This window comes from Melanotaenia boesemani, chromosome 7, assembly GCF_017639745.1.
Source record: "Melanotaenia boesemani isolate fMelBoe1 chromosome 7, fMelBoe1.pri, whole genome shotgun sequence".
Taxonomy (NCBI): domain Eukaryota; kingdom Metazoa; phylum Chordata; class Actinopteri; order Atheriniformes; family Melanotaeniidae; genus Melanotaenia; species Melanotaenia boesemani.
Window position 1 is genome coordinate 1,695,785 of NC_055688.1, and position 27,542 is coordinate 1,723,326.

General features: G+C 44.3%; 1 protein-coding gene across 1 annotated transcript; it reads left to right on the forward strand.

Annotated features, from left to right (window-relative positions):
* Positions 1-1,576: 1,576 nt before the first annotated feature.
* polr2b (RNA polymerase II subunit B) lies at positions 1,577-22,639 on the forward strand. The gene is made up of 25 exons (XM_041989587.1): positions 1,577-1,697; positions 2,273-2,345; positions 2,491-2,641; positions 8,755-8,867; positions 8,959-9,178; positions 9,302-9,460; positions 9,578-9,742; positions 9,823-10,019; positions 10,138-10,257; positions 10,605-10,791; positions 10,897-11,040; positions 11,125-11,264; positions 11,343-11,454; positions 11,582-11,736; positions 11,909-12,107; positions 14,364-14,532; positions 14,649-14,745; positions 14,823-14,917; positions 15,051-15,301; positions 15,380-15,469; positions 20,807-20,914; positions 21,118-21,231; positions 21,917-22,077; positions 22,166-22,361; positions 22,446-22,639. Exons 1-25 carry the CDS (start codon positions 1,679-1,681, stop codon positions 22,533-22,535), a joined length of 3,525 nt encoding a protein of 1,174 aa, XP_041845521.1. The 5' UTR covers positions 1,577-1,678; the 3' UTR covers positions 22,536-22,639.
* The last annotated feature ends 4,903 nt before the right edge of the window (positions 22,640-27,542 follow it).

The following is a 27,542-nucleotide window of genomic DNA, read 5'->3' on the forward strand; positions in this document are numbered from 1 at the left end:
GTAAATGTTTATTTATATAGCACCTTTCAAGATAAAAATCACAAAGTGCTTAACAATAAGACAAAACACTAAATAACAGTAATACAGAGAGAATAAAAACAAATAAAACTAAGTGAAAGCAAGTTTAAAAAGATGTGTTTTTAGCTGCTTTTTAAAAGAGATCATGGAGTCCACAGATCTCAGGCTTAGAGGAAGGAGTTCCAGAGGACAGGAGCCACTGCTGTAAAGGCTCTGTCACCCTTAGTTTTCAGCCGTGTTGGCTTAACAACCAGCAGATCTTGAAGACTTGATCTCAGGGACCTGCTGGGCACGTAGAGCTGTAGGAGATCCCTGATGTATTCAGGTGCCTGGTCATGTAGGGCGTGAAAAACCAGGTTAAAACCAGAATTTTAAAATGCACCCTGTAATAAATGGGCAGCCAGTGCAGCTGGATTAGTAGAGGAGTGAGATGGGTGAATTTGGGGGATTTAGTTATCAGCCTTGCAGCAGCGTTCTGAACCAACTGGAGACGGTCAAGCGATTTTTTGTTTAAACATGTGAAATGGGAATTACAGTAATCCAGTCTGGATGAGATGAAGGCATGTACGATCATCTCCATCTCAGATGATGAAACAACTGGGCGCAGCTTAGCAATGTTTTTGAGGTGATAGAAACAAGAGCGAGCAAGTAATTTTACATGAGCATCTAAGGACATTGCAGGGTCAAGGGTTACCCCAAGGTTCCTGACTGAGGGCTTAATGCATGAGGCAAGTGGGCCGAGACTCTCAGCTATCTCAGGTAAAAATCTGTCAGGGGCACAAACAAGGACCTCGGTTTTTTCATCATTAAGTTGAAGAAAGTTGTCATTCATCCAGCTCCTGACAGCGTCTGTTTCTCAAAGGGAAGTCACCTCCTTTAAAAGTAACTAAAATACTTTTGTTTTTATGGCATATTCTTAGTGACCTTTAAAAACACCAACACGTTTCAGCCCACTGATCGTCGTCAGGGAGCCTTTAGAATTCTTGATATCAAAAATCAACATTTTCTTTAAAAGCTTTGGCACCTAAAGGCTAAAGGTACCCTGAATTTAATCCTCATCTACAGTAAATCTAAATTTATCAATCTAAATATAACAATAAGATAGTTAACATCTAAATTATTTAGCACAGATTATACATTTAAGAACAGGACGGTTTGAATTCTGAAACAATTTAGCCTTTTAAGTTCCTCTATAGGCTATCCAAGAACTATTTTTTTACTTTTCTATCCATTTTTTTGGTCAGTATGTTGAGTATTTTTCTTGTTTGTATTAGTTCCTGGATTTGTAAATAATGTCAACTTCCTAGTTTCACTCTATGTTGGTATTTGTTCAGTTCATAATAAAGATGAAAAGAAAATACACTTGTTGGAAAGTTCAGTTCAGTTAATCGGCCTAATGTCACCGCTGCATAATCTAATAAAAAACAAACTAAAAATCTAATCTAACGAGGAATTCTAACCAGATTTGTAATCAGCTCAGTTGGTGAAAATTTCAAGAATTTGTAATACTTCCCACAAGATGGCGCTAATGCTCCTGTTTTACAACAGCCACGATATCAAGAAGAAGCCGAAACCGGAAGTGGCATTTAGTTTCCGGGTCAAGCTGCTGTTCGTGCCAGAATTTCTAATTTAGTAAATTAAAGCATTTTGGAGATAAATCATGTATGAACAGGATGAAGGTACGTTCACATGTAGAGACTTTACACACACTTTACCGAGACATTTCTGGGACTATTAGACTTAATTTAAACTTTTTTTAATAGCACGAATCTCGAACACAATACATTCGGATCTCTGTTCGCTTCTAATGCTAATGCTAGCTCCACTTTTCACAGCAGATCTACTGTTAATGATAATTCAGATTAACAACATCTGTACACACCTGATCACACTAACACACACCCACAGACATACAAACGGACTGTTTCTTTTTCTGACTGCACGAGCCTTTATTTATGCTCGCGCTAACTAGAGCTGCCGTTAGCAGCAGCTGATGATCATGGCGGGTGTTTTGTTTAATCAGCGGTTAACGGGCTGATCATTTACTTACAGTCTTCAACCATCAATTAGTTGTTAAAATTAGAGACAGAAGGAAGCCATCTTCAAACTACGAATATGTGGAAGCACATGTGTTCTTCATCTTTACAGTTTGAATTTGTTGTAAGACAAAACTGCAGCTTCTTTATCTGAAGTGAAAACACGTGTCAGTTATTGATCACATTTATTGACAACCAATGTTTCTCTCTGTTATCAGATAACCAATATGATGAAGATGATGATGAAATCACTCCGGATCTGTGGCAGGAAGCTTGTTGGATCGTCATCAGGTGAACAGCTGACGTTTGTTTACAGTCACTTCACCATGTTTTGTTGTATCACCACTGTAGCTTCTTCCTCTTCCTGTCTGAGCTTCATGCCACTGTAAATAACGTTCATCAGCTTCGGATTGATATGCTGATGTTTCTCCTGCAGCTCGTATTTTGATGAGAAGGGTCTGGTTCGGCAGCAGCTGGATTCCTTTGATGAATTCATCCAGATGTCCGTACAGAGGATCGTGGAGGACGCTCCGCCCATCGACCTGCAAGCAGAGGCACAACACACATCGGGGGAGGTGGAGGAACCGGTGAGTGGTGGACCAGAAACAGGGTCTGGACCTGGACCTTGGAGGAGATGCAGACACTTAAAAGGACTTCCAGGGTGATGGGCCTCTGTGCTGAAAGAGAGAAAAAGCATCCAAGTCTTCAGTGTTAGTTTCATATGTGTCATTTTCATACAGGATTAATAAACAGGATGTAAACATCAGCAACCTTAAAATCAGCTGTGCTGAATCATGTATTCATGAATTCTGTAGCTGTAACAGGGAACCTACCCGTTAGCTCATGACAGTGTCAGTAGGACACATGATAATGACCAAGTAATTTAAAAATCATCCATCTCAGCTGTGAAGCTCCAAACCTCATCATGGACTAATTTTCCATAAATGACTGAAATGCTGACGTGTAAAACACTCACGGCGGTGTCCCTGGTACAGTGAATCTAAAAAAAACCCAGAATATCAAACAAAATTTAATTTATTTCAGTAATTCAACTTAAAAGTAACATATAGACTGGTTACATACAAAGCGAGATTTTTCCAGCATTTACTTATTATAATTTTGATGATTATAACTTACAGCTGAAGAAAAGCCAAAAATCATAGTTTCAGGAAATTAGAATATGACATGAAACCAGTTTAAAAAAAAAGATTTTGAATGCAGAACTGTGACCACGTGAAGAGTCTAGTCCTGCATATGAACCCAGTTCTTGGTCTGAATCCTTCTCCTGCCTCCATGCGGCGTGGATGTTACCAGCCTGTGGTCCTGCTGGCTGGAATGAAGACCAGGATGCTTCAGTCCTTCAGCTCTCCTGCATCGCTCCGTCTCATGTGTCCCATCTTCCTCTTGGCAACGCTCCATAGAGTTTCTGCGGGGTCCAGGTCTGGAGAGTCTGCTGGCCAGTCCAGCCCAGTAATCCTTGGTCCTTGAACTAGGTTCTGGTTCTTGTGGCAGTGTGGGCAGGTGCCGAATCCTGCTGGAAAATAAAGTCTGTATCTCCACAAAGGAAGCATGAAGAGCTCTAAGACCTCCTGGTAGACTCTGCGTGGACTCTAGACTTAATAAAACCCAGTGGACCAGCACCAGGTGACATGGCTCCCACATCACCACCCACTGTGGAAACTTCACGCTGCTTTAAGGGTCTTGGATTGTTGTGTCTCCAGTCTTCCTCCAGACTCTGGGACCTGGATTTCCACACAAGATGCCGAATTTGCTCATCAGAAAAGACCCTTTGGACCACTGTTTAGCAGACCGGATAATTTTTTCTGTAGTCCAGGTCTTTGGTGCAGGCTGGACTAGAAGGGTAGGACATGTGAAGTCCAGGATCCGTCTGTGTGGTGGCTCTGGAAACTCCAGCCTCAGTCCAGTCCTGGTGAAGCTTTTCCTGAACGTCCTCTCCAGCTGCTTCATCCTGCTGCTTGTTCCAGCTTCTCCTTCCTCTCAGCTTCTTCTTGATGAGCTTTGATGCAGCACTTTGATCATCCAGCTTCTTCTGCAGCCGCCTGCTGAGGCTTTTCCTCCTGGTGGAGGGAGGTGATGGTTTCTGCCCAGCTGTCAGGTCAGCAACCTTCCCCATGATGCTGGACTCTACTGGAACAGACTGAGACCATCTAGATGCTCAGGAGGCCTCTGCTGGTTTGGATTAATCAGCTGGTTAGTGTGTGGCTCTTAGAGGCTGCAACACTGAACCTTTTCACATCATTCTAATTAGCTGAGATTTAGATTTTTGGGTTTTCATCAGCTGTAAGCCGTAATCATCAAAGTTATTATAAATACTTAAAGTATCTCACTTTGCATTTAATGAGTCTGTATAATATAATATTTTATCTTTTAAGTTGAATTACTGAAATAAATAAAGTTTTGTGTGACATTCTAATTTAAGTTTCTCCTGTATAATGGTGCAAGAAACACTGTAATCAGTTCAAGCTAATTCATTGTGATCTAATTAAAACTATATTACATTAGTCCAAATGATAAGTGTTCATGCAAGGTAATTCCTAAAATGGAATGTCCTAGCTAAGGAAAACCAATGGATTGCAACAGAACCTCTTAATTCAATCCTCCTTTGTTATTGTCTGAAACTGACGTAGGAGCTCTGAACTCTGCACTGTCCTCTGGTGGCTAACAATCATGCTAACGTAAGGGACGCATGGAAGTAGGAGGGCAGTGATGTTTATAATGGATGTACCTAGTTTTCAATCAAAGTTTATTTATAGAGCACTTTTTCATAGATGGAAATGCAACTCAGTGCTTTACATTAAAAACGTACGTAAAAGGAGCATAAAAGGGCCATAAGCCCACGGTAACATAACTAAGGACTATAAGGATGCTAGGCCACACCAAACTATGAGATTTATCAGAACATTTGAAACCTGATCTGAAAGGTAGAGGGTGTCTTCTTCCTGAAGCCAAACTGGGTCCATAGAGTGGTCTGATAACTGAAGGTTCTGCCTCCTTTTCTACTTTTAGAACCACTAGGAACCACCAGTAAACCTGCAGTCTGGGAGTGAGACTCTGATGGGCTTAAAGTATTTCTGTGCTGTGATGAAAAGCAGAAGAAGACAGTTTAATTTGATGTGCGCTAATGTTAGTCAATGCTAGTTAATCTACCAGCGGTGTGAGAGGAACGCAGCTTTGCTCTCAGACATATCGAGACAAGGCAGTTTATTTTTACAGCACATTTCATGTACGGGACCAAAGTGCTTTACATAAAACAAAAGCATTACAGATATTAAGAAATAGTTAAAGGCAGCAGCACATACAGGAATCACAATAAAGTAATAAATTACATTAAAATGATTAAAAGCTAGATGAGTTAAAAGTTTCCGTGCAGATTTCATGCATAGGCATGAGAAAAGAAAAGTTTTAACCTGGATTTAAAAATGTCTACATTTGGTGAAAGTTTAATCTCCACTGGCAGTTTGTTCCATTTGTTTGTAGCATAACAGCTAAATGCTGCTTCTCCATGTTTAGTCTGGACTCTGGTCTGGACTCTGGTCTGGACTAGTTGACCAGAGTCTTTGGATCTAAGAGCTCTGCTAGGTTTATATTCTCTGAACATATAACAGATGGAATTTTGGGCCTAAACCATCAGAAGGGTTTTAAATCTATTCTGTGACTGACTGGAAAACAAGTATAAACTGGAAACCAGTGTAAATATTTAAAAACTGGTGTGATGTGTTCAGATCTCTTAGTCCTGGTTAAAACTCCAGCAGCAGTGTTTTGGATGAGCTGCATATGTTTACTGGTCTTACTGGGAAGTCCTGTTAAAGACCATTACAGTAATCCAGTCTACTGGAGATGGATCATGGATGAGTTTCTCCTGGTCTTACTGGGAGACTAAACTTTTAATTCTGTTGATGTTTCTGAGCTGGTAAAAAGCTTCTTAGTGAAGCTTTGATGTGGCTGCTGAAAGTCAGATCTGAGTCTATCAACACTCCAAGGTTACGAACTTGGTCGGTGGTTTTAAGAGCTTGAGTCTCCAGGTGTTTACCAATGCTGACCCTCTTCTCTTTGCTACCAAACAGAATAATCTCAGTTTTGTCTTCATTTAATTGTAGAAAATTCTCCTTCATCCAGGTGTTTATTTGCTTCAGACACTGACACATTAAGTCTATTGGACTGCAGTCATCTGGTGACAGAGACACATAAAGTTGTGTATCATCTGCATAACTTTGATAATTAATGCTATAGTTCTGTAATATTTTACCCAAAGGGAGCAGATACAAGTTAAACAGAAGAGGTCCAAGGACCGACCCCTGGGGGACTCCACAAGTCATGACCACTCGCTCAGATTCATAGCTGCCGATCGTAACAAAATAACTCCGGCCTTCTAAATAGGACCTGAACCAGTTAAGGACCGCTCCAGAAAGTCCAGCCCAGTTTTCCAGCCTGAAAACAGGATTCTGTGATCTACAGTATCAAACGCAGCACTGAGATCCAACAGAACCAGGACTGAAACTAGACCAGAACCAGGACTGATACAGGACCAAAACCAGGACTGATACTAGACCAGAACCAGGACTAATACTAGACCAGAACCAGGGCTGATACTAGACCAGAACCAGGGCTGATACTAGACCAGAACCAGGACTGATACAGGACAAGAACCAGGACTGATACAGGACCAGAACCAGGGCTGATACAGGACCAGAACCAGGGCTGATACTAGACCAGAACCAGGGCTGATACTAGACCAGAACCAGGGCTGATACAGGACCAGAACCAGGGCTGATACTAGACCAGAACCAGGGCTGATACTAGACCAGAACCAGGACTGATACAAGACCAGAACCAGTCTTTTACCACTGTGACCAGAGCTGTTTCAGGGCTGTGATGAGGTCGGAAGCCGAACTGAAATTTATCCAGATTTCCACTTTCATTTAAAAAGTCATTAAGCTGGTGAAATACAACTTTCTCAGTAATCTTGGATATAAAAGGTTAGAGACGGGCTATAGTAGTTCATTATAGAGGCGTCTAGGGGAGGGGCCTAATGGCAGCCATCTGGTTTTATTTCTCAGTGGAAAGGAGCTCTGGGCTGATCTGTTTAGGAGGATTTCAGAGAATTATGGAGGCGCCGATAGCTTCTCTAGTCCTCCTGGTTGTGGAATTTTGGCCTCTCCTCCTGTTTTGGTTAGTAGCCCTGGGCTGAGTTTTAGGGCAATTTCTTGAGTTTTTATTGTTCCTTGCATTAAAATTATAATCATTCATTTTAATATGAGTCAACACATCATATTTATTGTGCAGTGAGACATCAAGTCAAGTCAAGTCACAGAGGTTTATTTGTCACATGCACAGTTATACATAGTACAATTGTACAGTGAAATGTGTATTCTGTACCTGCATCCTTTAAGAATAGAAAGAATAAGCTAAATATTTATAAAATAGAGTAAAAATAGAATAGAATAAAAAAGATAAATCTTTTTTCTTTTAAATAAGATAAAAGAATAGCAGCATACTTATGTATATTTACATACATATTTACGTGTGCAAATAGGAGTGAGAAATGGCTTTTGTTTTGTTCAGTGCTCAGAGTTGAGCAAGCGGACAGCCAGGGGGAAGAAACTCTTCTCCAGCCTCTCAGTCTTAGTCCTCAGGCAGCGGAAGCGCCGGCCTGGTGGCAGTGGAGAGAAGAGAGAGTGTGCGGGTGGCTGGGCTGACTGAGGATCCTCTTAGCCCTTGACCTGCAACGTTCCACATAAATGTCCTGCAGGTTGGGGAGAGTTGTTCTGGTGGTCCGCTCAGCTGCTCGGACCACCCTTTTTAGGGCCAAGAGGTCCTGCTTTGTGCAGTTCCCCATCCACGTGGTGATGCTCCCACACAGGATGCTCTCAATGGTGCAGGTGTAAAAGTTCTTGAGCACCCTGAGAGGGAGCTTAAAGTCTCTCAGTCGTCTGAGGAGGAACAGACGCTGTCTGGCCTTCTTCACAGTTGGTGGAGTGAGTGCTGGAGCTTTAAATTTCCTGCTGGATTTACCTCTGCCACGAACAACATCAGGCCAGGTTCTGGCCGGGGTTGATGACTTTGGTCTGGCACCAACACTGTTCCAGTAGGAGAGACCAGTCTGATGGTCCGGTTTGGGATCTTCCCAGCTATTCCAGAGAACAAAGCAGGAAGTAAAGTAAAAAAAAAAAAAGACATGGCGCCGGGCCGTGGAGAACATGGCTGAGAGATCCAGCTGCAGTTCAGATCTCCGCCAGAGCAGATAGATACGATACAGCAGAGACGTTGGTGGACAGCTGAACGTCAGTGTTGGTAGGAGGGAGGACGAGTTAGTGAAGCCGGGTTCTGTTATTTAGGCCACATATTTTCTGACTTGCTCTCTGCCTGCTGGTGGGAGCGTGCTCGCCTGGATGTATGCGTGCACGTGTCTTTGCACATCGGGGTGGAGGAGAAATATGAACGTGTGTCAAAGTACAGTCAGAAAGGAGATGGTGTCATTTAAATATGATGAATCGCATCAGGTTGTTCTGGGAAACCTTTGTTCTATTCACGAAAATGTTTGTTTGTTTATTGATTGATTGTAATATACTTAACTAGTAAAGTATTTACTTAAGGTTTGATCCACTTGTTCTGTTTTTTCTTGGTTCTGGTCTTTGTTGGTTCTGGTTTTCCTCTAACTGCTCCTCCTGTGCTTCCTCAGCCTCGCTACCTGCTGAAGTTTGAGCAGATCTACCTGTCCAAGCCGACCCACTGGGAGAGAGACGGCGCTCCATCTCCCATGATGCCCAACGAAGCTCGACTGCGCAACCTGACGTATGTCTCAACTGACGTCACCTCGCTCACATCTTCACTTTCACAGTCCAAACTGGTCTGAGCCAGTTCTGTGTCCTTGTGCGCCCCCCAGGTACTCAGCCCCCCTGTATGTTGACATCACGAAGACCATCATAAAGGAAGGTGAGGACCAGCTGCAGACCCAACACCAGAAGACCTTCATTGGTAAAATTCCCATCATGCTTCGCTCCACCTACTGCCTGCTGAGCGGGCTGACAGACCGCGACCTGTGTGAGCTGAACGAGTGTCCGCTGGATCCTGGAGGTTATTTCATCATCAACGGCTCAGAGAAGGTGCGCTCTGACATCAGAACCAGCTGCTGATGTCATGATCCGGTTTCTGGTTTAGGTAGAAAAAACTCCACTCTTGGTTTTCACACCTGAAACGACGTGAAGCCAGATCTGCTTCGGTTTCAGGTGCTGATCGCTCAGGAGAAGATGGCCACCAACACCGTGTACGTCTTCGCCAAGAAGGACTCGAAGTACGCGTACACCGCCGAGTGCCGGTCCTGTTTGGAGAACTCGTCTCGACCCACAAGCACCATCTGGGTCAGCATGATGGCCAGAGGAGGACAGGTGGGTTCTGCTGCTCACCTGCAGAGAACAAAACATTCCCATCATGCTCAGGGTTTGACCAATCACAGGACAGATATAACCGATCAGCAGGCTGGTTTCTGACTGCTTGTTTCTCAGGGAGTGAAGAAGAGCGCGATTGGCCAGAGGATTGTCTCCACGCTGCCCTACATCCGACAGGAAGTTCCCATCATCATCGTGTTCCGAGCGCTGGGCTTCGTGTCGGACCGAGACATCCTGGAACACATCATCTACGACTTTGATGACCCCGAGATGATGGAGATGGTACATTTGATTTTCTGTTAGCTTATTTGTGGTCAGTTTCCATGGTGACAACTGCGAGCTGTGATGCTGCTGTGTTTCAGGTGAAGCCATCTCTGGACGAAGCGTTTGTGATCCAGGAGCAGAATGTTGCGCTGAACTTCATCGGGTCCAGAGGAGCCAAACCCGGAGTCACAAAAGAGCGAAGGATCAAATACGCCAAAGAAGTTCTGCAGAAAGAGATGCTGCCGCACGTCGGAGTCAGCGACTTCTGTGAGACCAAGAAGGCTTATTTCTTAGGGTGAGTCCATTCTGAACCAGACCTGAAACGCACCTGGACAGGTGTGTCAGACCTGCAGGTGTTCGCCACTTCATTTCGTGTAATACTGTGTTTCATGTGTGTATTGTGTGTGTTTCAGGTACATGGTCCACAGGTTGCTGCTCGCTGCTCTTGGGAGACGAGAGCTTGACGACAGAGATCACTATGGAAACAAGAGGCTGGACCTTGCAGGGCCACTACTGGCCTTCCTATTCAGAGGGTGGGACGCTTTTAACAGATGCTGCCAATGTTTGAAGGCTTTGTGGCATTTCCTGTCTCCTTCACACTAAAAGCTGTGTGCATCTCTTGCTGGGCTTTTATTTTGAAGCCACTTCCTGTAGTTTGTGTTAAAAAATGGAATAAAATCATTCAGACAAATCAGCTGATCATGTTTTCAGTGTGAAAACAGATGGAAACACTGTGAGACCGGTTGTGTTCCAGTTGAAACAACAGGTTTCGTTTCTGTTGAAATGCTGTGAAACCAGTTTCATTCCGATTGAAATGCCCTGAAACTGGTTGCTTTCCGATTGAAACTGTGTTTTTTTTTTGTTTTTTTTTTTTGTTCAGGATGTTCAAGAATCTCTTGAAGGAAATCCGAATTTACGCCCAAAAGTTCATAGACAGAGGAAAAGATTTCAACCTGGAGCTCGCCATCAAAACTCGAATCATCTCCGACGGGCTGAAGTACTCGCTGGCCACCGGAAACTGGGGTGACGTGAAGAAGGCTCACCAGGCTCGGGCAGGAGTGTCTCAGGTGAGATGTTTTACCTGTTCCACATTTAGTTCCACATCTTAGAAGGTCTGAGAGACTGGATCAGGATCCTCTTGGACCATCTGAACCTTGTTTTGTCTCTTGTAGGTGTTGAACCGTCTGACCTTCGCGTCCACGCTGTCCCACCTCCGGCGAGTCAACTCTCCCATCGGCAGAGATGGAAAACTGGCCAAACCCCGACAGCTGCACAACACGCTGTGGGGAATGGTGTGTCCAGCTGAGACGCCCGAGGTAAAACCATCTGAAATTCTTCTTCCGGTGCGGTTCAGCTGTTCGATCGGCTGTGTTGATGATGACAATGATGACTGATTCCAGGGTCACGCTGTGGGTCTGGTGAAGAACTTGGCCCTGATGGCCTACATCTCCGTGGGCTCGCAGCCATCACCCATTCTGGAGTTTTTGGAAGAGTGGAGCATGGAGAACCTGGAAGAGATCTCTCCTGCCGCCATAGCCGAGTCCGTTTGATCGATTACAAATTTATCAATCAGTTTGTTCACCAACACGACTGTAAGGTGTCATTTTTGTTGTTTTAGTGCAACAAAAATCTTTGTCAACGGCTGCTGGGTTGGAATCCACAAAGATCCTGAACAGCTGATGAATACTCTGAGGAAACTCCGGAGACAGATGGACATCATCGTGTCCGAGGTAACCGCCGCCGCCCAGCTGGGACTGTAGGAGTTCTACACGTTTTTAAGAATAAATATGATTAGAGGGTTTTTAGTGAAATGACTGCAGACGTCACACAGATGGAGACTATGTGCGTGTTTTCCAGGTGTCAATGATCCGAGACATCCAAGAACGTGAGATCAGGATTTACACGGATGCTGGACGGATCTGCAGACCGCTGCTGATCGTAGAGAAACAGAAGCTGCTGCTGAAGAGGCGGCACATTGACCAGCTGAAGGAGAGAGAGTACAACAACTACAGGTGAGGTTCTGCCCGGTTCTGTCGTTCTGGGTTTCGGTTCTGTCGTCCTGGGCTCGGTTCTGTCGTTCTGGGCTCGGTTCTGTCGTCCGGGGCTCGGTTCTGACGTTCTGGGCTCGGTTCTACCAGGTTCTGTCCTTCTCTTGGAGTAATCATGATGTGCTTTGGGTCTCAGCTGGCAGGACCTGGTTGCGAGCGGCGTGGTGGAGTACATCGACACCCTGGAGGAGGAGACGGTGATGCTCGCCATGACTCCTGATGATCTCCAGGAAAAAGGCGTGGCTTACTGCTCCACCTACACCCACTGTGAGATCCACCCGTCCATGATCCTTGGAGTCTGTGCCTCCATCATCCCCTTCCCCGACCACAACCAGGTATTCAGGAATCTGTCAGAATTTTTATTTTTTCTTGTAAATTAGTTTTTTCAAAAGAAATGTGTTTCTTCTTCCTTTCTTTTCTTTTTTTTTTATTATTTAACTGGTCCTGTCCGGCATGGTGGCAGCAGAATGATGGTCAGGCTGCTGTGTTGTGCCGAATGAATTTGCTTTGCCAAGAGGAGCTTTATGGATATAGAGCCCCTCTTTTTACTTCTTTATTTATTTAAATATATTGTTGTATCTTCTTTATTTTGAATTATGTAATCTATGTAATCTTGCTGGACCTGACCAGTGGGGACAGAAGAAAAGGAGTAATGAAGAAAATTAAAAAGGAAAGTAGAAAAAAGGAAGAGGAGACAAAGATACAGTGAATCGGGGTGCCCAAAGTTGGTCCTCGAGGGCCGCTGTCCTGCAGATTTTCCAGTGTTTCTGCTTCAACACACCTGACTCAAATGAAATTGATCCAACAGCCTATAAAGTTTTGCACAATGACTCATCAATTTGAGTCAGGTAGTTTTGGAGAAGGAACACATCGAAAACCTGCAGGATTGTGGTCCTTGAGGACCGGAGCTGGGCACCCCTGCTGTAGTTAGAAACAATGAGCTTCCATCCAACCTAACAGCAGACAAGCAGCTGCTACACCTGTACAGAAACACAACAGAGGATTTCCTACAGCTTTTACAGGTAAACTAAGCTGACAATCATCAGGACTTCCTAAAAAATAACCAAAACAACAACATGTATCACAACAACAACAACCAAAGAACCAGAAACACACACATAAAAAAAAAAAAAAAACTAAAAGCGTCTCTTAGATCAGTGATTCCCAACACTGGTCCTCAAGGCACACTATCCTGCAGGTCTTAGATGTCTCCCTGCTATGACACACCTGATTCAAATCCATGGCTCATTAGCAGACTTATACAGAACTTGTCAGAGATCCATTTAATGTGAATCAGGTGGGTTGCAGCAGGGAGACATCTAAGACCTGCAGGATAGTGTGGCTTGAGGACCAGGGTTGGGAATCACGGTCTTAGTGTATAAACCCACTGGACACCTCAGTGACTGTCAGCATGCAGAGGATGAGGAATGAGGATGGATCAGAGATGAGTGTGATCCTGCAGATGTGACCACACCTCTACAGAGGCTAGAGGCAGACTAGGGCGGCCCAGAGACCCGGGCCATGAGCAGCAATCCTGGAGCACCAACCCAAGCCCCCCACCATGAAGAACACCCCAGACCCTGAGGGCGGCAGAGGGGAAACCCAGCCAGAGCCCCTGAGGTCACGGGGCACAGGCCCCGGGGGGCCAAGATCAGCAGCTGCCGCCCCGCGTGACACCGACCCGACCATCCAGGGCGGCCAGAGTGAAGGGCCCCAAGAGCCCAGAGGCAACCCCCCCTCTCTTTTTCCTGAATCAGTTTAATTATGATTAAATCTGATCTAATTAGATATCGATTTGTTTACAGATATTTATGTAACATATTTTTCTTGAATATATATATATATATATATATATATATATATATATATATATATATATATATATGTGTGTGTGTGTACTAGGGCTGGGCGATATGGCCTAAAAATAAAATCTCCGATTTTTTATAACCAAATCCGATTTCCGATTTTAATCGAATTTTTTTCCTTTTATTTTACAAAACATAAATAAACTTATTAAAAACATTCATTTGTTTATATAGATGAATGCCAGCAAAAATAAAGCATATAATGTCATAGCTCTTCCACCATATAAACAACTTCATATCTTACATTGAAATATGCGACACAATGCATCCGTGATCTCTTTCCATCTGGATCCTTATCATACAGGATCCACTGCAGAAATAATTCCCCTGATGAAGGTTGTCTCTTAACTAGTGTTTGTGGGTTAAGTTGATTTCTGCATCTCGTAGAGAGCAGCATTTCTCACTGCAGTTATACGTACAGCTAAATCCCAGGCGTGAGTGACGGGTCACTTTACTGAAAATCTGTCAGACAAACACCGTTCTGGTGTGGAGGGAGGGCTAAGTCTGCTGCTAACTAACTATGGAAAAAAATCCCGATTTTCAAAAAAATTAATCTCCAGAAATGGAAAATTCGATTTATCGATTTTATTGATTAATCGCCCAGCCCTAGTGTGTACATATGTACATATATGTGTGTGTGTGTCTGGGTGGCACAGCACTCAGAGGGTTTTTAGGTGTTCTTCGGGTGTTCTGAGGTGATGTTTGTTTCTGTTCCTTCCTGTTCAGTCTCCCAGGAACACGTACCAGTCTGCTATGGGAAAACAGGCGATGGGCGTCTACATCACCAACTTCCATGTTCGGATGGACACGCTGGCTCACGTGTTGTACTACCCTCAGAAACCACTGGTCACCACCAGGTCTATGGAGTACCTGCGCTTCAGAGAGCTTCCTGCAGGTAATTCACCTTTCCCCTGGTGTAGGTGTGGAGGATGAGGTAAAGGGTTTTTTTTACACCCTGCTTTCTGACTGTCAGGTGGAGCCCTTCAGTTTGTCTGATGATGTTTTTTTCAGGGATCAATTCCATCGTGGCGATCGCCTCCTACACAGGCTACAACCAGGAGGACTCTGTGATCATGAACAGATCTGCTGTGGACCGAGGCTTCTTCAGGTGAGTCCCCTGACCCATTTCTGTACCTGTTACCTGGGAGTTTGTGCTGCATCTTTAAGTTATGTTTCCCCCTGCAGATCCGTTTTCTATCGATCCTACAAAGAGCAGGAGTCTAAGAAAGGTTTTGATCAGGAGGAGATCTTTGAGAAGCCGACACGGGAGACGTGTCAAGGTGAGAACGAATCACAGTCTGACCGTGGTTTCCCTTCACAACATGCTCGTTGTGATGTAGACATACATGAAGTTCTGATGGGAGCAGGGCTAATGTTGCATCATGGAGTGACAGGAAATGAACTTGTCTTCAGGTATGAGACACGCCATCTACGACAAGCTGGACGATGACGGACTCATTGCTCCTGGGGTCAGAGTGTCCGGGGAGGACGTGATCATCGGGAAGACGGTGACGCTGCCCGAGAACGACGACGAGCTGGACAGCACCAACCGTCGCTACACCAAAAGAGACTGCAGTACCTTCCTCAGAACCAGCGAGACCGGCATTGTGGACCAGGTTATGGTGACTCTTAACCAGGAAGGCTACAAGTTCTGCAAGATCAGGGTAAGTTCCCTCATCGACCGGAGAAATTTCCCACCGTTTGCTGTTTCTTCTGATGAGACGTTGTCTGCTGTCCTGCAGGTCCGTTCGGTCCGGATTCCTCAGATCGGAGACAAATTTGCCAGCCGACATGGACAGAAGGGAACCTGTGGTATCCAGTACAGACAAGAGGTAAACATAGGCCAGGGTTTGATTGTTTACTCACCGAACAGAACCAGATCTGAGGTCAGTCGTGTTCTGATCTAGTCTGTTTTGTTTTTTTGGGATCAATTTTTTTATTTCAAAATATTTAGATGAAAACATAAATAAAAAAACTCAGAAAATATTAATATTAAAATATGAAAAGATTTTTTCTGTCTTCCAATCCTGCGCCTCCCCAGAACCTTCCGGAGGTTGATCAATAAGTGTGTGCCAGGTAGGGATGGGAGAGTTCATCACTGACCAGCTCTGAGTTTTCCTCCTCCTGGTGGAAATATTCCTGCTGTTTCTGTCTGGATGCTGTTAGCAGCACGCTGGATTAGCAGTTAGCGTACCTGTAGCCACAGGTGTGTATATGTGCTTCATGGAGACTTTTAGCAGGTTGTAGTCTGTGTGTTAATTAGATTCATCCTGACAGTGAAGTGGTGTAACAGTTATGGGGGTGGGGAGTGTATTGCGACATGCTTTTTATGTGCGCACTGGGTTATGTGCAATACAAAGAGCAGAGGAGAGACTTACTTTTATTATATAAAGTCTAGAGATGGCTGCAGCACAAAGCTGGTGAAAAACTCTGACACTGGCAGCATGTGAGGCAAAGCCATGTGGTAGGTCTGATCTGCTCTGGCTGGAACTTCTGAATATGGTTTTAGTCTCGTAGTAAATAGTGTAGATTATCTTGAGTATAAATATTAATGCCTTCCTTCCATGAGGTTGCATATGGTTGGCAGGTGCTGAGAGGATTCCCTTCATAAACTCTGCTAGAGGTTCCTGCAGAAACCCCTCTGAGACAATGTCCAGTATGATGTAAAATCCAGCATGGATCCATCTGTATACCAGCCTTTACAAATGATCTGATCCAGGTCAAAATGACCACCTGTAGCTAAAATATGTAGAAACAACCACATTTCCTTTGTTCATAATAAATATTAAATCTTGTTTTATTATTTATTCACATAGTTTCAGGAAAAGTCAGGGATCAGCAAGGCTTTATGATTTTATTTAAAAGTTATGGAAAATGTAAATTTTAAGATGGTCAAGAATCTTGGTTGTTCTTGTGTTAAATGCATCTAATGTTTACAAAATAAAGATTTATTACAAATATATATTCATCATTACAGATTTAAAGTTAAAAGTGACCATTTCTGTGAGGTGCAGTCAAAGCATTGGTTGAGGCTGATTTGAAACAGGTCATTTATTGTGGTGATGAAGTGAATAAATATGTTTATTTTATTGAATTCTTGGTTGACTTCGTGTAAACATCTACAGAGTTTTTGTATTAGTTTTTTTTTTAACCCTTTTCAGAGCAGATCTGTAGTGTTGGCATCCAGAGCAGGGTTACTGTTATTGATCTAAGTCATTTTTTTACATTGGTTGTGTGGAATTGACAAAGACTCTAAACTCAAAGTTTACTCTGCTTAGATATTAAAGTCAGACAATTATTTACACCGTAAATAGTTATACTTGCTTCTTCTAAAAAAAAAAAAAAAAAGTGTCAGGAATTGATAAGGGAATTGATATCAATAAAATCTTCTGATAAAGTGCGACTCAAAACACCCCTATGATGAAGAAAAATCATGGACCCAGGTTTCCCTTGCCGTGGGTCACCGGGGCCCCCTCTGGATCCAGGCCTGGATGTGGGGCACTTGGTGGCCTGACCTTTGCCCATGGGGCTCAGTCGGGCTCAGCCCGAAAGGGTGACATGGGTCCTCCCTCCAGTGGGCTCATCACCTACAGGAGGGGCCATAGGGGTCGGGTGCAGTGTGAACTGGGCGGCTGCCAGAGGCGGGGACCCTGGCGGTCTGATCCTCGGCTGCAGAACCTAGCTCTAGGGATGTGGAATGTCACCTCTCTGGCGGGGAAGGAGCCTGAGCTGGTGCGCGAGGTTGAGCGGTTCCGGCTAGATATAGTTGGACTCACCTCGACGCACAGCTTGGGCTCTGGAACCACTGTCCTTGAGTGGGGGTTGGACCCTCTTCCATTCTGGAGTTGCTCTCGGTGAGAGGCGGCGAGCAGGTGTGGGCATACTCATTGCCCCCGGACTTAGGGGTTTACCCCCGTGGACGAAAGGGTGGCCTCCCTCCACCATCAGGTGGGGGGACGGGTCCTGAATTTTGTTTGTGCTTATTCACAAAACAGCAGTTAAGAGTACCCACCCTATTTGGAGTCCTTGGAGGGGGTGTTGGAGAGCACTCCTTCCAGGGACTCCCTCGTTCTGCTGGGGGACTTCAATGCCCACGTGGGCAATGACAGCGAGACCTGGAGGGGCGTGATTGGGAGGAATGGCCCCCCTGATCTGAATCCGAGTGGTGTTTTGTTGTTGGACTTCTGTGCTCGTCATGGACTGTCTATAACGAACACCTTGCTCAGACATAAGAGTGTCCACATGTGCACTTGACACTCCAGGCCGCAGTCCGATGATTGACTTTTTAGTCGTATCGTCGGACTTGCGGCCACATGTTTTGGATACTCGGGTAAAGAAAGGGGTGGAGCTGTCAACTGATCACCACCTGGTGGTGAGTAGGCTCAGATGGTGGGGGAGGATGCCGGTCAGGCCTGCCAGACCCCAGCGTGTTGTGAGGGTCTGCTGGGAACGTCTGGCAGAGTCCCCTGTCAGAAAGAGTTTCAACTCCCATCTCTGGCAGAGCTTCAACCATGTCCCAGGTGAGGTGGGGGACATTGAGTCCGAGTGGGCTGTGTTCCGTGCCTTATTGTTGAGGTGGCCAGCCGCAGCTGTGGCCGTAAGGTCGTCGGTGCCTGTCGTGGCGGTAACCCCGAACTCGTTGGTGGACACCAGCAGTAATGGATGCCGTCAAGCTGAAGAAGGAGTCCTATCAGGCCTTTTTGGCCTGTGGGACTCCAGAGGCAGCTGATGGGTATCGGCGGGCTAAGCGGAGCGCAGCTTCGGCGGTCGCTAAGACAAAAACTCGGGCATGGGAGGAGTTTGGAGAGGCCATGGAGAATGACTTCTGGACAGCTTCGAGGAGATTCTGGTCCACCATCCGGTGGCTCAGGAGGGGAAAGCAGTGCTCCATCAGCACCGTGTACAGTGGGGATGGGGGGCTGCTGACTTCGAGTCAGGACATTGTGAGGCGGTGGATGGAATACTTCGAAGACCTTCTCAATCCCACCAACACGTCTTCCGATTAGGAAACAGAGTCTGGGGACCCTGGTGTTGGCTATCCTATCTCTGGGGCTGAGGTTGCTGAGGTGGTTAAAAAGCTCCTCAGTGGCAAGGCCAGGGGGTGGATGAGGTCCGCCCAGAGTTCCTTAAGGCTCTGGATGCTGTAGGGCTGTCTTGGCCGAAACGCCTCTGCAGCATCTCGTGGACATCGGGGACAGTTCCCCTGGACTGGCAGGCTGGGGTGGTGGTCCCCCTCTTTAAAAAGGGGGACCGGAGAGTGTGCTCCAACTACAGGGGGATCACACTCCTCAGCCTCCCTGGTAAGGTCTTTTCAGGGGTGCTGGAGAGGAGGGTCCGCCGGATAGTCGAACCTCGGATTGAGGAGGAGCAGTGTGGTTTTCGTCCCGGTCGCGGAACAGTGGACCAGCTCTACACCCTCTTCGGGGTCTTGGAGGGGGCATGGGAGTTTGCCCAACCAATCTACATGTGCTTTTTGGACTTGGAGAAGGCATTCGACCGTGTCCCCCGGGGACTCCTGTGGGAGGTACTCCGGGAGTATGGAGTGCCGGATCCCCTTGTACGAGCTGTCCGATCCCTGTACAACCTGTGTCAGAGTTTGGTCCGAATCGCCTACTGTAAATCAGAGTCATTTTCGGTGAGGGTTGGACTCCGCCAAGGCTGCCCTTTGTCATCGATTCTGTTCATAACTTTTATGGACAGAATTTCTAGGCACTGCCGAGGTGTTGAGGGGATCCAGTTTGCTTTTCTCTGCAGGGTGGCCGGGCTCTCCCTTAGAGATAGGGTGAGAAGCTCTGTGATCCGGGAGGGGCTCAGAGTAGAGTCGCTGCTCCTCCACATCGAGAGGAGCCAGATGAGGTGGCTCAGACATCTGGTTAGGATGCCTCCTGAACGTCTCTCTGGTGAGGTGTTCCGGGCACGTCCCACCAGAAAAAGACCCCGGGGAAGACCTAGGACACACTGGATGGACTAAATCTCTCGGCTGGCCTGGGAACACCTCGGGATCCTCCTGACGAGCTAGAGAATGTGGCCAGGGAGAGGGAAGTCTGGGTTTCCCTGCTTAGGCAGCAGCCACCATGACCGATTCCAGATAAGTGGAAGATAATGGATGAAAGACTGTGTGGACAGCGATGAGGACAAGAATAAAAAACATTGTGAAAGAATAAATAAATAAAGGAAATCCTCCTCTTGTGTGTTTCATTAGCGTAGCATCACTTCTAGACCTCCAGCCTCCAGTCTGGTCCCGCTCTGCTGGAATGAAGGACCAAAGCTACTTTCCACACTGACTGCTACATGCTGGCAGCAGACTGGCTCCTTATTTATCTGGATGGATTTTATAACATGGAAGTTTTGTTTCACAATGACAGAACATGTTTTAGTAGTTGAGCTTCTTATTAATATCATCTCCCTTTTTCCTGGAAATCCTGGTTTTCGTCCCGAGCGTGGCTTTTAGGAGAATTAATATGGAATATGTCTTTATTCATTTCTGCAAACAGCTTTAATATTTAACATGTGGTGTGAAAGGTAATAGTGGATTGTACACAAACGTCACATTTCACATCATTTCCTTGATTTTATTCTGGACCGTTGGTATCACTGTTTCCCTTTTTCCCATAATTCTGTGCGTACGCCTGGGTCAGGGTTGCTGTGGAGGTAGGAATGTTTTCCCGTCAAGTTTGGTTTTCATAAATCATAAAAGTTTACTATATTTGGTGTACGCTGGTTTTTGTTCCTACACCAGCTTGATAAATAAGGCCCCAGGTCTGGTTCATCCGTCCTCCAGTATGTCCAACACCAGGGGTCTGTAAGAATACTGGAAGATAAAGCCATCGAGTCTAACAGAGTGCAACTCTTATAAAGTGGATGTAGTGTAAGGGGGCACCGCCTGTTTTTAATGCTGATCTCAGCTGTAAACACAAGGTATGTTGTAGTTGACATATATGCTGAAATGATAGTAACACCCCCCATTAGAAATATCTCCCAGCATTCTGTCTGTTTCCTCCCACTGAGAGAGGTGGCTGTGCCCCCCAATTAGCAGTCTGTCAGTACTGTATGATGGAAGTGATGGATCCCATGAAGAGGAACAGCCAGACGACCTCTCCTTCCTCATATTTTAGGACTGAATTTTAAGCATGTTTTGGTTTAAATATCTGGTCTGTTTTGTTTTCCAGGACATGCCTTTCACCTGTGAGGGAATCACACCTGACATCATCATCAACCCTCACGCCATCCCGTCCAGAATGACAGTCGGCCATCTCATCGAGTGTCTGCAGGGAAAGGTAATCATCAATAATCCATCTAGAATCAATCTGTGACTTCAAAGACATCGGTTCTGATCAGTTATTGATTATTTGTAAATAATTTGAGATGATAAATAAAGTTAAAAAACAGTGTTTGGTTTGAATGAAAGCTTTTATTGTGTTAGCTGTGTTTGTACTTCCTGTGACATCATCGCTGGCATCATTGTTCTGAAATGTTTCAGGTTTCTGCCAACAAAGGTGAGATCGGTGACGCTACGCCGTTCAACGACGCCGTCAATGTGCAGAAAGTCTCGAACCTGCTGTCAGAGTACGGATACCACCTGAGAGGAAATGAGGTCAGTCCGGATGTCACTTCCTGTTTCTCTTTTCAGTCATATGTGACAGATGGACCATCATGCATTGCACTCTGAAGCTAACTGAGTGTGCTAACACTAGCTAGTACCAGCTCATGCTAACATTTGCAGCTAATTGTTGGGATTTTTCCGACCTGTTGAGAATTCCTGAAACCATGAAGAGTCTCTGCTGTTTTTTTTGACCTGAAACTATTTTCAGGTGTTAAGTTTGAAACTGAACTTGTTCAGTTTAACAAACATGTCAGCAGAAAATTGGGATGCAGCTCATTTATGCTCCTCAAACTTTGATAGTTTTTTACATATTTGTTTTAAATATGAATGAATTGACGAGAATCCTGATTGATTGGGTTTAAGGGGTGAATGATAAGTTTATTAGTGTTTCGTTAATATCCAGCAGGCTTGAGACAAACAAGAAAACATAACTGGTACCTCTCAGACGGTTCTGGTGCAGCACAGACTGGTTGTCCACACATGTTACGTTATTGATCTCTGACAAACTATAGATCAGAGATTAGACATCCATTGTAACTCCAAAGCAGAAGTTTGCAGAATGTTGCCATGGTAACCAGCCGAGTAAAACTTGTTACCTGAATGAGTCTCTGATCTGCTTCATCAGAACCTCTGGTCTCCTGTTGGTTCCTAATCAATGCTATTGATCTGTGATCAGGTTCTGTACAACGGTTTCACTGGGAGGAAGCTAACGTCTCAGATCTTCATTGGCCCGACTTATTATCAACGATTGAAGCACATGGTGGACGATAAGATCCACTCACGGGCCCGGGGCCCCGTCCAGATCCTCAACAGACAGCCAATGGAGGGCCGATCACGGTGAGAGACGCCTGTTCACACTCATCTTTACTGCTGTTCACAACTGCCTTCACTCACGTTCACACTCATCTCACCTTTGTGTCCGCAGTGATGGCGGTCTGCGTTTCGGCGAGATGGAGCGTGACTGTCAGATTGCTCACGGAGCTGCTCAGTTCCTCAGAGAACGTCTGTTTGAGGCTTCTGACCCGTATCAGGTTCACGTCTGCAACCTCTGCGGCCTGATGGCCATCGCCAACACACGAACGCACACGTATGAGTGTCGCGGCTGCCGCAACAAGACGCAGGTAACAACGATAAATAACTGAAGAATCTGTTCGTTCAGTGGTTTTGATTGATTGTTTTATTGATTGATCTTCTGTTGCTGTCAGATCTCTCTGGTCCGGATGCCGTACGCCTGCAAGCTTCTTTTCCAGGAGCTGATGTCGATGAGTATCGCTCCTCGTATGATGACCTCGTAGCCAATCACATGCAAGTGTGAGACTTCAACAGGAAGTGAGGTTGAAAGTTTTTTTAGTTTTCTGTATTCTTGTTTTTGTCAAGGTTAATAAATCAGTTTTCTTGGTTGAGTCTCTTGTTTAACTTTATTGGTCATGTGACCTGATGATTAATGAGTCAATCTGCTTATCAACACATCATCTACAGTTTGGTTTTGGGCTATTAAAAAATGTGTTGTTTAAATATCAGGAGTCAGGAGTTCAAATAAATTTAAATTTGAATAAATTTATGAAGGTGGGACATCTTGCCTGTAATTTAATGACTATTCATCTATAGAATAAATTTTTTTTTTAAAATATTTTAAATATGTACAATTTCCATGAAAACAATATAAAATTTTAATTATTAATTTATTGTATTATTAGTGAAAACTAACATTAAAAAAATGGAAGTTTGTCTTTACTTATTTCATGGTAGTTTTCCTGGTGTGCGACCGGAGCCCCAGTCCAGAGACTAATGTGTTTTGGGGGCCACTGAAATGGAAATGGTTAAATTTCAGATTTAACAGGAGACAGAAAAAAAACATTATTCAAGGACTTGTTTTTCTTTACAGACTGTTTACATTTCAAAAGTGACTATTTACATTGTCTCACATTTTTCACATTTATAATGAATTAATTTTGTCATAGTTGGCACACTCACAATGTGCCCAGTGGTTGCAAAAATCCCACCTGGAGGGAAAAATATGTACACAAAGATCAGTGTAATGTAAAAATACAAATCTGATTACATCTATGACACCTAAGCATTTACACCTAAGGTACAACGTAAAAACTACCAATTACATATAATTTTAGACATGATTATATAATCTTATGATTTCCTTTCCTTTGCACTGGCACTTATGCTGAATATTGCACCTTTTAAAAAGCCAACAACTACAAATTATGTCAGCTTGAGGACACACAAAAAAAATTGTTTCAATGTTATTTGAAGAAAAAGAAACATTTACTGTAATAAAGTGGAAGAAAATAATAGCTTCTAGAGCTACAAAAGTATCCCAACTTGGAGGGACAGTTGTTAAACACAGTTGAGGGTAGCCTGGAATTACGGGCATGTCCTCAACCCCACACAAAAATAAAAGCAGAGGTAGGATTTCTCAATGGGTGGGATGCAATGTTAGAACGCTGACTCAGCATCACTGGGAACATCACACCTGGGTCAACACTGATTTTCTGTGAGGATGATGCAGTCGGGTCAGCACTTAAAATTACAGCCACAATCTTGCTGTTAGGGAAGCTGAAGAAGATGAGGTCAGGAATGTCGAGTGCCGAGGGATCAGATTGCATCGAATCCTCACTTCGATTCGATCACCCATCCTGAGCTGCACGGGACGGCGGGCGAGAGTGGACAGGAAAAACTCCCTTTTAACAGAAAGGAAAACCCTCTGGCAGAACCCAGCTCAGGGAGGGCCGCCATCTGCCTCGACCAGCTGGGGTGGAAAGGACAGGAAAGAGAACGACGGACACGGTAACTTTTTAGAGGGGCCTGAGAGATGAAGGCTCTGCCTCCTATTTGCTTTTATATGCTTTTAATCATTTTAATGTAATTTATTATTTTATTGTCTTTCCCCACACTGAAATTTTATTTCTTGCATTTTATCTGTTTTATTTCCTTTATTATTGCTTTCTGCACCCTGCTGAAATGTTTTATGTAAAGCACTTTGAATTGTCTTGTGCATGAAATGTGCTATACAAATAAATTTGCCTTGCCTTGCCTATTTGACAGCAAAGTGCTCTGTTGGGAATATATGAAACTATGAGATCTTTGATATACGATGGAGTCTGGTCATGGAGAGCTTTATATGTGAGAATAAGAATTTTAAATTCTATTCTAGATTTAACAGGGAGCCAATGAAGAGAAGGTTAAACGAAAAAAATATTATCACTCTTGCTAGTTCTCACCAGAACCCTCGCTACAGTACTTTGGATCAGATGGAGACTTCTCAGAGAATATTTGGAACAGCCCATTAATAAGGAATTAAAGTTATCCAATCTTGAAGTAACGAAAGCATGGACTAGTATTTCTGCATCACTCTGAGATAGGATGTCCCTAATTTTATCAATATGACATAACTGGAAGAAGTATGTTCTAGAAACCTGTTTTATATGCAAGCCAAAAGACAAATCCTGGTAAAAAATAACTCCAAGGTTCTCACTGTAGTACTCGAAGCCAAATTAATACCATCAAAAGTAATTACATAGCTACAGCGTTTTTCTGAAGTTCTGAGGTCCAAAGACAACAACCTCAGTCTGAATTTAGAAGGAAAAAATTCAGTCATCCAGGTTTTTATATCTTTAAAAAATCTCTGTAATCTAACAGATTGGTTTCATCAGGCTTCATGAAGTAAATCTGAGTATCATCTGCATAGCAATGAAAGTTTATACCATGCTTTCTAATAATATTGCCTAAGTGAAGCATGTACAATGTGGAAAGGGGGGGGGGGGGGGGGCTCACCAACCTACTTGCAGGTGAACTGAATGGGTCTGGGGTGGTGGGCCTGGCACCCAAGTACTTGTATCATATAGTGTCTTGGTCACTCAAGTCACTCAAGTGCAGAGAGCGGTGGAGCTGTCAATTGATTACCACCTGGTAGTGAGTTGGCTCAGACAGTGAGGGAGGATGCCAGTCAGGCCTAGCAGGCCTGTTGTGAGGGCCTGTTAGAAATATCTAGTCTCCCAGAGAACCCTATCAACAAAAGCTTCAACTCCCACCACCAGCAGAGATTCAATCATGTCACGGATGAGGCAGGGGACATCGAGTTTAAGCGGCATGTGTGCCGCTCCTCTGTTGTCGAGACAGTTTACTGGAGCTGTGGCCGTAAGGTGGTAGGTACCTATCATGACAGTAATTTCTGAACTAATTGGTGGACACCAGAGTGATGGATGCCGTCAAGCTAAAGAAAGAAAAAAAGAAAGGCCTGTGGGACTCCGGAGGCAGCTGATGAGTGCTGGCAGGCTAATCTGAGTGCGGCTCAGAGGGTGTATGAGATCCATATTGGAGTTCCTTAACATTCTGGATGCTGTGGGGCTGTCATGATTGAACCGCCTCTGCAGCATCACATGGACTTCGGGGACTGTGCCTCTGGAACAGCAGACTGAGGTGTTGGTCCCCCTCTTCAAGAAGAGAAACCGGAGAGTGTGCTCCAATTACAGGCAGATCACTCTCCTCAGCCTTCCTGGTAAGGTCTATCCAGTGGTTCTGCAGGGTCTTTGAGGGAGAATGGTAGTTTGCCCAACCAGTCTACATGTATTCAATGGACTTGGAGAAGGCATTCAACTCCTCTAGGGACTCCTGGAGGATGCTCAGGAAGTATGGAATATCAGACCCCATGTACCAGCTGTCATGTCCATATACAACTGGTGCCAGAGCTTGTTCTGTTTTGCCAGTGTTCTAACATTTAATCTTACGTGCTCCCTTTGCCTTCTGCGCATGAGCAAAACACAAAAACAACATTTTAATGTGCAATGAGGACATGCTTATAAATCCATGCTATCCTTAAGTCCGTGTCTTAACAGCTGTACCTCTGTGTAGTAAGACTTTTGTGAAATAAACTAATAACTTTAATTTCATATAGGCCAAAGTATTGTATGTATTTTCATCTAAATTGTGGGCCTATATTCAAATTATTTTGAGCTTTTCATTATTATACAAGTGCAATAATAGAAACTTTTGTTTATTTATGCTGTTGAGGCATCCTACCTTCATTAATTAATACATTTTTGGACAACCGTTATTGTACCTATAGGGTTCTTTGTTTAAAGATCATTAATACACATATTTGTGTATTAATAATCTTTAAACTGACTATTTTGACTGCACAAAACTGTGAACTGTATGAAAAATACACATGGTACTCTGATAGGGTGGCACAGATCAACAAATAAACCACATCATGTGGGGCCAGATGAGGTGGCTTGAGCATCTCTGGATGCCTCCCTGGGGAGGTTTTGTGGGCATGTCCCACCAGGAGTAGGCGCCAGGGAAGACTCGGGACACGCTGGAGGGAGGACACCTGTCAGCTGGCCTGGTTACGCTTTGGGATTCCCCTCCAGGGAGCGGGAAGAAGTGGCTGGTGAGAGGGAAGTCTGGGTCTCTCTTCTTGGGCTTCTTTGCCCGTGACTTGACCCTGGACAAACGGAGAAGAATGGATGGATATCTTTGGAACACTCAATAATCAAAGGTGGGGAAAATAAATATGTTTACATCATTCAGCTGTTTAAGTGAGTTGCTTCACCTTTAGAATGCAGGAGATCTCTAAAATCATCTATTCCGATGTTCTCAGTGCATCCAAGATCTGGGTATAAGCATTGATTGGATCGGAACTCAGACTCTGGAATAACCTGGAACTCAATATTTCCACTACAGAATCTTTACAGTCCTTTAAATTCCGTCAGAAGATTTTTCTTTACATCATAGTTCAGCTTGAGTCCGTAAATAGTCAAGAGTAGAAAATAGTCACTAAGACTTTACAAATAGAAGTGTTGTTTAATTTAGTTATACAATGAATTTAAGTGGCGAAAATGAAAACAAACTACACGTTCAAATGATGGCAGTTGGAACATAGTTTAAGAAAGACAAAAACAGCATTGTTAATTTATATCTTACAATGACTCCTCGTTCATATTCAGAGTTCCAGACCTTCAATTATCTCTTCAGAGAAGAACCAGTCTGCTCAAACAATCACTACTTTTTGTTTTTTAAATGCGTTTTGTGGAGCTGTGCTTGTTTTTCAGACCAGGCTTGTTTTTCTGCTCTTGTGTTTACCATTGAGTAACTCTGCATCAGTCTTCCTCACAGTTAACTACTCTGTCAGCAACATTTCACCTCAGACAGAATGTTGATCCGGAGATTAAAGCCTGAACAAAAGGCAGCGTCACAACAACAGCAGCTCACATTGTTTCACAGCACTCATCCTCTATATGACAACAGCATGTAAAAGGTGGAATCACATTTGCAGAGGACCTGCA